Source organism: Mytilus californianus, unplaced genomic scaffold (assembly GCF_021869535.1).
Source record: "Mytilus californianus isolate M0D057914Y unplaced genomic scaffold, xbMytCali1.0.p SCAF_1, whole genome shotgun sequence".
Lineage (NCBI taxonomy): Eukaryota > Metazoa > Mollusca > Bivalvia > Mytilida > Mytilidae > Mytilus > Mytilus californianus.
In genome coordinates, this window is record NW_026262581.1 from 4974156 (window position 1) to 4986664 (window position 12509).

The 12509-nt window shown below is 31.6% G+C and overlaps 1 protein-coding gene across 5 annotated transcripts in view; it reads right to left on the reverse strand.

Annotated features, from left to right (window-relative positions):
- Positions 1-12509, reverse strand: part of LOC127739394 (bifunctional arginine demethylase and lysyl-hydroxylase psr-1-like) — a 42002-nt gene that overhangs the window by 26436 nt on the left and 3057 nt on the right. The window contains exons 2-3 of one of the 5 annotated variants that reach the window (XM_052251162.1): positions 12230-12454; positions 10359-10546 (exon numbers count right to left, since the gene is read on the reverse strand). Coding sequence is in view for 1 of the 5 variants with exons in the window: in XM_052251133.1 (XP_052107093.1) it covers positions 10370-10575 (206 nt within the window). In the remaining 4 variants the exon portion in view is untranslated. Of the gene's footprint in view, positions 1-8554; positions 8695-10358; positions 10734-10766; positions 10831-12229; positions 12455-12509 lie in introns of those variants that run through there. The other 4 variants (XM_052251142.1, XM_052251153.1, XM_052251133.1 and 1 more) reach the window with 4 other exon arrangements.

Below are 12509 nucleotides of genomic sequence, written 5' to 3' on the forward strand. Positions count from 1 at the left end.
GCTTTCACTTTATCAAGAATTGTTTTATCATTTGAAACCACGAAAATGATTTGGATCAAATTATGTGTACTGTGAGAAGAAAAAACTTTCCATCAAGTATTGTATTGCTATTGGCAACCCCACAAACTAATTGTTCTGTGAGCAGAACTCTCTCACTTTCCATCAAGTATTGTATTGCTATTGGCAACCCCACAAACTAATTGTTCTGTGAGCAGAACTCTCTCACTTTCCATCAAGTATTGTATTGCTATTGGGAACCCCACAAACTAATTGTTCTGTGAGCAGAACTCTCTCACTTTCCATCAAGTATTGTATTGCTATTGGCAACCCCACAAACTAATTGTTCTGTGAGCAGAACTCTCTCACTTTCCATCAAGTATTGTATTGCTATTGGCAACCCCACAAACTAATTGTTCTGTGAGCAGAACTCTCTCACTTTCCATCAAGTATTGTATTGCTATTGGCAACCCCACAAACTAATTGTTCTGTGAGCAGAACTATCTCACTTTCCATCAAGTATTGTATTGCTATTGGCAACCCCACAAACTAATTGTTCTGGAGCAGAACTCTCTCACTTTCGATCAAGTATTGTATTGCAGTTGGAAACCCACAACAAGAGGCACATCTGTGCCTGTATCACTCACCTGGTGGAAAATCGTGTTTGCTAATTGGGACTTTTTTCAGGGGACATTACTCTAAGACAGATTGACAGATTTTTCTGCAATTTTCAGGGTAGATACATTTTGTTGTGCTGAAAATTTTTGCAATTTACACTTTTAACCTAGCTTCTTTAGGTTTTGGAACAATGACAAGGAAATACCAAAAGAGTTGAAAAGCAACATTTTAGGGGAAATAACTCCAAAACAAATTGACAAATTTTTCAGGGTAAATAGAACTTGTGGTGCTGACCATTTTCACCGGTCTGTTTTTATCTAATTGCTAAAGTTTTAGAGATATAAGCCAGAACTGTAGTTTGACCCAATCGTTATATTTTCAGACATGGCAGCCATGTTAGTTGATCAACCTGGACGAAAATCCTAAAACTTCATAGTTGACATCCTATAGATGAAGCAGGCAAACGTTGTGCTCACTCCATTGAGCAGTTATAGAGAAGATTTTAAAAGAAAAGTTCACTGATGACCTAGACATAGATTGACTTTCATTGCAGGTGAGACAAAAGCTATTGTTTTTTTTGGCAATCATTGAAACCATGAAAATGAGGTCAAGGACAACAGACAGATTGTTTAGACCACAAAGCATCATCATAAAAGATTAAGATTATCCAGCTCTTCTACCTCTTAAAAACTGAAGTATATACAAATATAATAAAGAAAGGAAACAGGAAATGTGTCAAAGAGACAACAAACCACCCCATCAAAGAGCAGAAAACAGCCCAAGGCCACCAATGGGTCTTCCACACAGCGAGAAATATCCACCACCGAAGGTCGGCTTCAGCTTCAGTTTACATTGCCACTACTGCCACCAAATAAGCACCCCTATGTCTCACATCTGAAAACTTTTGACGCAGGTAAGACAAAAATGAAACAGAGCGCAACACAGAGAGAATGAAAGGATGAATAAAAGTACTATAATGTACTATTCTATGTCCCTTTGATGATGGGCGTTTAAAAGATTAATTTGTGTAGATTTATGATGCCACCTAATTTTTTGGCACCTTTGCATCATGCACACCTGGAATTACATGCACAAAATATAATAAACTTTGCAATATAAATTATATTAGCTGAACAGTAAAATATTCTGAACCATATATTTAGGATTTATGTTTCTTTCTACATGTAAAGACAACATTGTAGATATTACAGGATATGATTTATTATATTTTCAAAAATTCTTTTCCTTTGTTTTCAAATATCTCCCAGCGTTTTATGATAGTTTTACCTTACAGGTGTGAAAAATTAAGTTTGTTCAGTATGAATAAGATGTAGGATAAAGACAGCAAAGAAACAACACAATAAATAAGAAAAGACATTTAATGGTCAACATATGATCCTTACCTAGGCCCTGAACTGGAGTGTTTTATCTATTTGAAAATAAAGGATATTAACTTAAGGGATGGATGAAATCTCTATTAAATTATGGGTTTTTTATGTGGCTTTTCTGGGCCAGAACTTATTTTCACATTTGTACACATTTGTTATCATCATTTTATGTTGCAGAATATTTATTTTCATTCGTCTTTTGCAAAGTTATTTATTTTCAGTTCTTAGCAGGCCAAGTTATCCATTTTCAAAAATCCTACTCCCCATCCCCCCTTTCCCCAGAAAATAAAATGGTTGTCCCCTAAAAAGTGACTTTTTTTTTTGGTAATGTTGCATCTTGTAGTTTAGTATTGTTTTATTTCACATTCCTACATTTATTATTATTCAGTTCAGATCTGCTTTTACTCACAATTAAAAACCAATAAGAGAATAGAGTTCCAATGCCCCATCATTGAACCTATTTTATCTGTCTAAGGGCATTAATTAAAACAAATTTCTTATCTATAAAACTTTTCATAAATATATTATGGAAATTAAGGGTGTAAGCCCTTACAATGCAATTTTTCATAAAATTAATATTTCCAAGAGGCATAAATAACTTTTTTAAACTAGAGGCTCTAAATAAAGAGCCTGTCGCTCACCTAGGTCTATGTGCATAATCAACAATGGACTCTCTCCAACATTGTAGACAACCCCAGTCAGGAGCCTCTAGCCTTTGTTAGTCTTGTATTATTTATTATTTTAGTTTCTTGTGTACAATTTGGAGTTTAGTATGGCATTCATTATCACTGAACTAGTATATATACTTGTTTAGGGGCCAGCTGAAGGACGCCTCCGGGTGCGGGAATTTCTCGCTGCATTGAAGACCTGTTGGTGACCTTCTGCTGTTGTCTGTTCTATGGTCGAGTTGTTGTCTCTTTGACACATTCCCCATTTCCATTCTCAATTTTAAGAATAGAGTTTATGACAAAAATTTCTTTTTTGTTGATCTTGTATTGCTGAACATTTTGTCTGCTTATTTTCTCTCTATCTAATCATTAGTTTTTGCTCAAAACACAAAAGAGGGTAAAAAAATCCTCATTTAAGGGCCATCACTCCTATGAACAGTGACAGTCTACTAACTATATCGGCAAAATTTGACTTGTTTGTGAATCTTGCCTTGCTGATCATTTTTGTGATTTAAAGTTTCTATTTATCTATTATAGTTTTAATCTTATAAGGCAAAATGCAAAAAAATTGTAAAAATCGTCATTAAAGGGCAATAACTCAAATAAGGAGTCGTCAGAAAATTTCCTCCTTATGGTCTTAAATGTAAATCTTGTCTTGCTGATCATGTTTGCTTATTTAAGTTTCTATCTATCTATTATAATTTTTAAAATGTAAGGCAAAAACACAAAGAATTGGTAAAAATTGGCAATAACTCAAATTAAGAGTCGACTGACGATTTCAACCACGCCATACTTATTCGTAGATCTTGTCTTGCTGATCATTTTTGCAACTTAAAGTTTCTCTCCATCTATTATAGTTTTCAAAATAAAAGCCAAAAATGAAAAAAATGGTAAAATTTATCATTTAAGGGCAATAACTCCTTTAAGAAGTCACCTGACAGTTTTTGAAATAATAGACAAAACTTGTATTTTACCCCTATGGTCTATTTATAGCAATGTTAGCCATCTTGTTTGGCAGGCGGGGTCATCTGACTTATTTTTTAAACTAAATACCCCAATAATGATTGTGGCCAAGTTTGGTTAAATTTGGCCCAGTAGTTTCAGAGGAGAAGATTTTTATAAAAGTTAACGACAAAGGCCGACAAGTAATGAGAAAAGCTCACCTGGCCGCTAAAAAGTTGATTCGCACTAATTTTGGAACATGACTAATACATTGCTGATATAAACCTCTGATATCAGTTTTTAAAAATCTGGCAAAACTTGTACACGAGAGAGCTTAAAACGCAATTTTACATATATTAACTAATATGTCCATGGGACATAAATCTGTTTTATAAAGTTGATCAGCACTGATTTTTTCAAACTTGTCCGAAACATTGCTGATATAAACCTCCGATATAATTTGAGAATTGTACAGTTTAGAGTGCTGACAAGACTGGAAGGATGCACCCAGAAGTAGACAGCTGCCCAGTATTTCTATTTCCCCTTGCAACGTGCCTCGCAGGGGACAAATCGTTGAGTTGACCTATAGACCCTTAATATTTAGCCAACATAAAATAAAGAATGTATGAAGTGAACCTTTTAAACAGTATTCCTGTCATGTATTCTACAGATAATGATGCCAACCAATTTCTGACAAGAAAAAAAGATACCATATACAGATATGACAATAGCTCACTGTGGCCTTATTAGCTAGTTGAAGTATATATAGTCAAAAGGGTAAGATGCAGCTGTTATATGATGCTTCCAAAATAACCAATCCTAGCAATTTTTTTCATATATGGTCAGCCTCATATCAAATATCATTTCATCCAACGCACACTCACCTTTACAGTACACACTTATATAAACAAATACAACCAGATTATAAAGAGAAATAACGACATTTTATTTTCAAATCAGAGGAAATCAAAATGAAATTAACATTTTCCAATTTTGGTTTGGAACACCCGTTTTTCTAAATGAGGCCATGAAAATCCAATCAAACTCATATATAAATCTAATTGTAAAACAAAATTGGCATTTTATTTATTAAAACAGCTGGCTTATGTAAATTCTGTACATCTAGGTGAATATGAAATGCCATTTTGAACATTTGAAGTGAAACAATCATATAATTTTAATAAAATAGAAATCTCAAAAGTACAAATGACTTTGTCCTGTGATCTCATCACTAAATTTTTCGTTAGTCTATGTAAAAAGGTTTCAGTATAGAAAAAATTTTTAAAATAAAGATTCCTGAACTGATTTCCTTGAGACTTAATTTTATCTATTTTTTCAAAACACAATTCTCAAGATCAAGAGGATTAGTTATTATGTAAAAGGAGCACTACAGTAAACAGTTTTTACAGGAAGCTTAAAAATATTTTGTTCATACAAATTTCTCTACCAACAAAAAACAGGACTAAAACTTTGAACTATCCCTTTCACTTTTGCCAAGTCTTAAATATTTATTCACTTTAATGCCATCATAGACTTGTATTTAATTTACAAACATGATTTTTTTCTCTGAATGTAAATTTGTTGTTTTCTGTGGAAACAAATGACATAAGCAGAGACAAAGAAATATAATGTTATAAAACAATTATATTTCCGTGTTAAGTGAACAATGAAAACTGGGATAAAATCATAATTTGGCATATATATATGAACAGTTCATTTCACAAGGAACATCTTTGTGTTTTTGTTGGGTGCTTTTTTGTGCTTTGTATCGATCTGATGACTTAAGAAGCCCTTTTCAATGGATTTTTATAGTTTGTTCTGATGTTGTACTGTTACACCACTGTCCCAGGTTAGGAGGAGGGTTTGGCGCCAGCAAAGATGTTTAACCCAGCCACATGTGAGTCAGGAGCCTGTAATTCAATAGTTGTCATTTGTTGCTGTATATCATATTTGTTTTTCGTTCATTGTTTTGTACATAAATCAGGCCATTAGTTTTCTCGTTTGAATTGTTTAATATTTGTCATTTCTTATTTTTAGTGGCTGAGTAGGCCAAGTAGTCCAACTACTGTACCACTAGCCAGTCAACACTGAGGTTGTGAGTTCGAATTTTGCATGGGGCAGGTGCACTTGACTCTAAATTGACTATGATTGTCAGTTTTCCCACTGAAAGTTGGTGGTTCTCTCCGGCTTCCTCCACCAATAAAAAACTGATCGCCAAGAAATAGCACAATAGTGTTGAAAGTGGCGTTAAACACCAATCAATCATATGTGCAAGGTTTTGAGTTGATGTGACCCCAAACTACATCAAACTAAAACTTTAACCTTTTACATTTCCATATAAAAATAAGGAGATGTGGTATGATTACCAATGAGACAACTATCCACCAGAGTTCAAATGAAGTAAATGTAAGCAATCACAGGCATTCCATAGATGTATAAACTATACATCTATGGGCAACTGTATCTACTTCAACAATGATAAAACCCCTATTGTCTAGTAGGTGAACCATAAAATCTGGGTCGAATTCTGATTTGGCATATATATTTAAGAGTTCACTTCATATTGAATATGTGTACTAAGTTTCAAATTGATATGACCAAAAATACTTTAAATCAAAACTTTAACCAGAAACATGACAGACCGGTGCACAGACATAGAAACATAATGTCCCTCTACTACTGTTGGTCGGGCATACAACTTTACAGATCAATAACTGACAGAAAGACAGACACCAACTGAGGAAATAGACTCATACTGGACCATTTGACCTTTTGACCAACAATTTCCTTTTCTTATCAAATCTATTTACATTAACTCTTTTTTCTGCCTTTTCACAATGATTCATTACTCCAACTTAATACTGTTTTTTAACTAAAATTATGTTTTTTCTAATGAATTCTGTCCATGGAACAGATGTTAATTTAATTAATTCATTTACATGAATTGGAGATGTAAATTCAGGGTACCTTATAATTGAATTTCTACACAAGAATATTTAACAGTAATATGCATGTATATTGGGTATCAAGACTTCTTTTTGTAAATTCTTGTTTGTGATATACGGGTCATCGTAAATTTATACTAGTGAATATATAAACTGATTACAGAGACACCTGATCTCAAGAAGTTTCAATTGAATGCTAAAGAGACTTGAATAGGTGTTAATTTACTTTGTAAGATTAAGCAGCTCTTAAAATTCTAGAAGGTTTCATATTAAAAAGATTGACTTTAGACCTGACAGTTTTATATGTATAAGGGACAAAATAATTAACTTATTTTAAAGTTTGAAAATTGTAATGTATTTTGTGAGATGTTTATCCAATAATCAAGGAATCGTTTTCTCATCTCAAAATGATCCATTTTGTACAAACTTACATGCAAATTATTATAAACTATGTATTAAAGTCAGATAGTTGATCAATGTAGACATTTTTCTTAAACTTAACACTGAGCAATGAACCGTGAAAATGAGGTCAAGGTCAAATAAAACCTGCCAGATTGACATGCACATCGTAAAATATTTCCATACACCAAATATAGTTGACCTATTGCATATAGTATTAGAAAAACAGACCAAAACACAAAAACTTAACTTAAACCACTGAACCATGAAAATGAGGTCAAGGACAGATGACAAAAACTGTCTTGACAGGCATGAGGACCTTGCAAGGCACGCATACACTAAATATAGTTATCCTATTACTCATGATAAGAGAGAAATAAACATTACAAAAAATCTGAACTTTTTTTTCACGTAGTCACTGAACCATGAAAATGAGGTTAAGGACCATTGACATATGACTGACGGAAACTTCATAACATAAGGCATCTATATACAAAGTATGAAGCATCCAGGTCTTCCAGCTTCTAAAATATAAAGCTTTTAAGAAGTTAGTTAACGCCACCGCCGCATCACTATCCCTATGTCGAGCTTTCTGCGACAAAAACGACCATGCCTGATGAACACATCTTTTTGCAGATTATTCGAAAAGAAGGATTAAGATTGTCTGTATATCGCCTTAAAATCATTAGAGAAACAGATTCAACCACCAAATTTCGTGCAATAAGATATTTATCCACTCTCGACAGTTAAATTTAAAATATTTAAAACATTCGGCAAGCCTCACGTTTTAAAGTTGAAAATTTAATTGCCTTGAGTGGATAAATATCGTATCACACTCGATGCAATGGTAGAATCTATATATATATATATATAACCTTGCCAGTAACTTAAACCTGACAGATATGAATTACATTACTGTAGATTATTTTGTCTATCAGTACGACAAAAGAATCAAACAATACTATCTGTTTTGGTGCATACAGAATTAATTTATTTTATAAACTTATGTAGCAACCAAGTCATTTATCTAGCTTATGGACCACTTGGAAGAATACAAATATATGTAAAAAATAACAAGCTTATCTGTTACATTAACAGTATTTGTATATAAATCAAAGGACAAGGACATTTCTTTCACCAAATCAAAATATTTTGTCTATAGTGAAATTTCTACTATGTTTTCATTAACGATTTCCCTTTTTCTGATACATGTGAACCTCCATATGAAAATCAAGGATATGACATTTAAACTGATATCCATAAAACTAAACCAAAGATGGTGTTACTAGAAAAAAAAAGTTTAGATTCACATCTAGGATTGAAAACACAAATTTTATTCACTTTGTATGAAATACTAGTCTAAGTATCTACCTATTATCATGATATTATATAAATTTTCTGCAGCAGTTTTAACGTAAATTTATCCAAGATTGAATCAAATTTCCTTTCACTCAGTGAATAAAAATATTATAAGAAATACATTTAATACTTGTACTACTTTGTACATTGAAATTTAATTATGAATAAAACTTACATGCTGATCTTAAAACAGACAAGCAGTTTTTCTTTTAATTACAGGTGTAATATACTGACTTACCTGTCATTTTAAAATTCACCCTATAAGTTAATGGTCTTATAATCTTGGTTACATCAACATGTAAAAGCTATACTCCATTGTTATTCTAATAAGTGTCTATTTTTCTTAAGTTAAATGAGGCATAGACTCAACTGTGAATGTCAACAAATTCCTGATAAAGATGTCCCCATAAAATTTTACTTTACATAATTTATATTTCATACACATAAATGATGTATTCAAAAAATAGAAAAGTGTATTTATCATTTACGCAAAGCCATTTGAAGACATTAATGTAACATTTCAATTTCAGATATGAAATTTATGATTCAATAATAATTTGCCACAGAAAATTGTTGTATGTTAATGTTCACATTTAGCTAGTTTAATTCATACACTTTCTTGCAACATTTAGTTAAATATTATCTATCAAATATCTGAGTATATAACAATTCATAAACTTTTTATATTTATCTATGGGGAGATAACTATAACAAATAACTTAGAGAAATCCTAAAACATACCAGATGAGATATATTTACATGGAACCATCCATTCCATAGAGTTGTAACAGATTTGACTGAGGGCTATTCCAAAATTAAGTGTATGGAGAAGCTGAAAAGGCACTTACCTAATATAAAAAGATCGACGGGAGGTTAAAAACAACTCTTTTCACACAAATTGCGACAATAATGCATAAAATATCAACTTAGAATTGAATGGGTGGTGGTTTTGGCGAAAAAGTGCCTTCAAACCCATACAATTACATTTCACCTTGGAATAGCTGATAATAATTCAGTAACAAATTCACTGATTAAATTATTTAACCTTTCCATGGTCCAAACAAATCCTATGGATATTTTGTCATTTGTTGAAATGTATGATTCAAGTTTGATGAACAACTTGTCAGTTTTCCCACTGAATGTCGGTGGTACTCTCTGACTTCCTCCACTAATAAAAAACAAGCTGCCACGTGCTAAGAGTGGTCTAAAACACCAAGCAATCAATTGATCTTAGTCTAGACTTCATATTAAACATCAATTTGATCAGTGATAGAGAAGAGTTTCACAGAAGCAGCAAAATTTAAGATAATAAAGGGGAATAACTCTTGACATTTTAATGTCAAATCCATCAAAACTTTACATATATTTCATTTTTCATTACATTGTGTACAAATTTCAAAACATTTGATCAAACCATGCTTTATTTTCATGCAGGAAAGTCATTAGTTTGAGAGGAGCAGAGGATACACTAGATGCCTACCTGGTTTGTAAATTGTCAAAATCCATGTTTTTCTAAGGTATGTTTTAGCATAAAATGACAAAAGATATACACAATACCAGAAGTGTTAAAATATTTTGTCAAGCATTAATTCATAATGATCCACAATTCTAAGATAAATAATTTTGTTTAGATAATTTTGGGAAATATAACTATCAAATCTGTCAAATTCAAACTTACATTTATGGTCCAAATGGCACTTAACTGCATTTATCTGTATAAAAATTGTAACAGATGGACATAGTTAAAAACCCCTATCTATCATTACTCATGTGAAATAAAAGTAAAATAAACAGTTGAGAAAGCATTTATTTAGGAAAGACAAAGAGACCAACATGCAATGCAAGAACTATATTCTCTCCTGAAACTTTTTCAGAAGGCAATAAATGTGAATTATGAAGTTTTATTCACCTTCTTTAACTTTAATGCTAAAATTAAAAGGATTAAGTTTTTTTAAAATACAATACTAAATCTAATTTATCACACTATTGTTGACAGTATAACTACTACAACACAAGGTTTTCTTAAACAATAATCTATTTACCTTTTACTTACTTTAATACAGGTGATTCATCTGTCTCGCCATTTTCCCTTGCTCGAAAACTTCTGATGCTACTGGACTTTGATTTTGATAGTGTTACATTTCCCTTCTTGTTTGAAGTTGTGACCCCAAATGAGATAGTTGATGTAGAATGTTGGGTTCCAAGTCTGTGTTTATGATGTCCAGTTGTTCTGCATTTAAGTAAAGGTGCAGATGGCATAATATTAATAACAAACTAAAATTTCCCTACATGTAGTATTCAAAACATCAATCATTTTGAAAGAATTTTCAAAATCCAGTGTAAAAAGAAATATGCTTTTTACGATTTCTTTTGAAATCTTACTAATGAAATTTAGAATTTATTTGTACATTTAAAAATAAAAACAGATTTGATAGATAACATCCACTAACTTTCTTTTATTGATTGAACCTTTTTAGATTAATCAACTTGACAGATATCCTTGTTTGTATGGTATTTTATCATGTACATAGTATTGACAGAAAGTTTACAAAATATCATTGATAATACATAATAGTATCAAATAACAGATACTTAAATAGTCATCCCGTTTTAAACTACTATGTATCAATGTTAAATAACGTACAAAGGTTAAAGTTTTTTGATAGTGTCATGTTTTAATTGTATGTCAGTACAGTCTGACATTAAAATTTCAATTTAAATGATTTTCAAATTGTTAAAACTAATGGTGACAAAAAAGTGCATGAATTCTTGAGTTGAATTGTATTTTGTCTACCTTTTTACCCTTTTGTCGATTTATCACTTGTGGCAGACATTTTCGTTGGAGTTTTAATTTCGTTTATTACATAGATAGAAATTATCCACAAGATTTAGAACCCCAACAAAATAATAACCTATGAAATCATTATTCTTCCTAGGTCCCTTTTTGGTAATATAGCTCCTCATATACATTCTTGAATTTCTAAATATTTGGTTTGAGCTGTTCTAATGAAGGTAAATGCTAACGACTAATCACGTTTAGGTGCATACTTTTGTAAATTACCCAGAAAGTTTTATTCTGAAAGCAATTTGCACTGCATAGTTGACAATTGCTAAATTATGTGGTGGTTTGAATTTTTTTTTAAGTCTGTTTAATTTTATACAAACTGCCTCAATGGTCTTGTGGTACTTTCATGCCTTGAGTGGTAGTGGCTTTGACTTCTGAATGGGTCAAACCAAAGACTTAAAAATTGATATTGGCTGCTTCTTTGTTAATTATGGAGCAAGAGTAAAGACTTGTCATCTTGTGGAGTCAGTATTTTAAGTGTCCAGGTATGGTGACATTATAAATGTACATACCACATAAATATATTTCCTTCCTGACATGCATGTTTTATTTGCCACTGGACATAAGACACCAATCTATAATTATCAGCATCATATCAAATGCAATTTTTTTCACTATCTTAATTTAAGCCTCAAGGTTGAGACAATTTTTGATTAAGAATGTGAAAAGGATGTTTACTTTTTTTGAGTACCTTTATCTTAACTGAAGAATATGATTACAAGTTATATGCATGTAAGATACAAGAAATCATTGATTCTTAAATTGTTGGAAATACTTATTTAATAATATGTACGTTTCCCTGTAATTCAATAAATATTTTTGTAGTATCATGGAAGAACAAAATTTAAATATTACTTCCATGGTAGTATCAATAGGTGTAATATATCCTTTAAATAATGATTGATTTACAAACAAGTAATGTTTTGAAATACATTGTACTGAGCTATTTGCAATTGAATTAAAATTCCATTAAGAATATAAAAACTCATCCCCCCTCACCACCCCAAAAAAAAAAGAAAGAAGAAAAATAAGATTCCATAGCAGGCTATAATATGACTATAATCTTACCTCTGTTTGTATTATTTTCCAATATTTATGATGATCATACAATAAATACAAGTCTTCTACAAAGCAAGAAAGAATACAGATATTCTGACAGATGCACAATAACTATGGAGGGTGTCATCTTAACAATAAACTTGCTCTCTTTATTGGTGATGTTGATGATGAATAATGGTGTTACTAACATTCTGTTTATGATAGAATCTCAAGTGGTTCTCTCAGCAGATCTATCTGGAAATGACAATCTGGAAATGACAAATTGATGCCAACATTGACAAGTTATTAA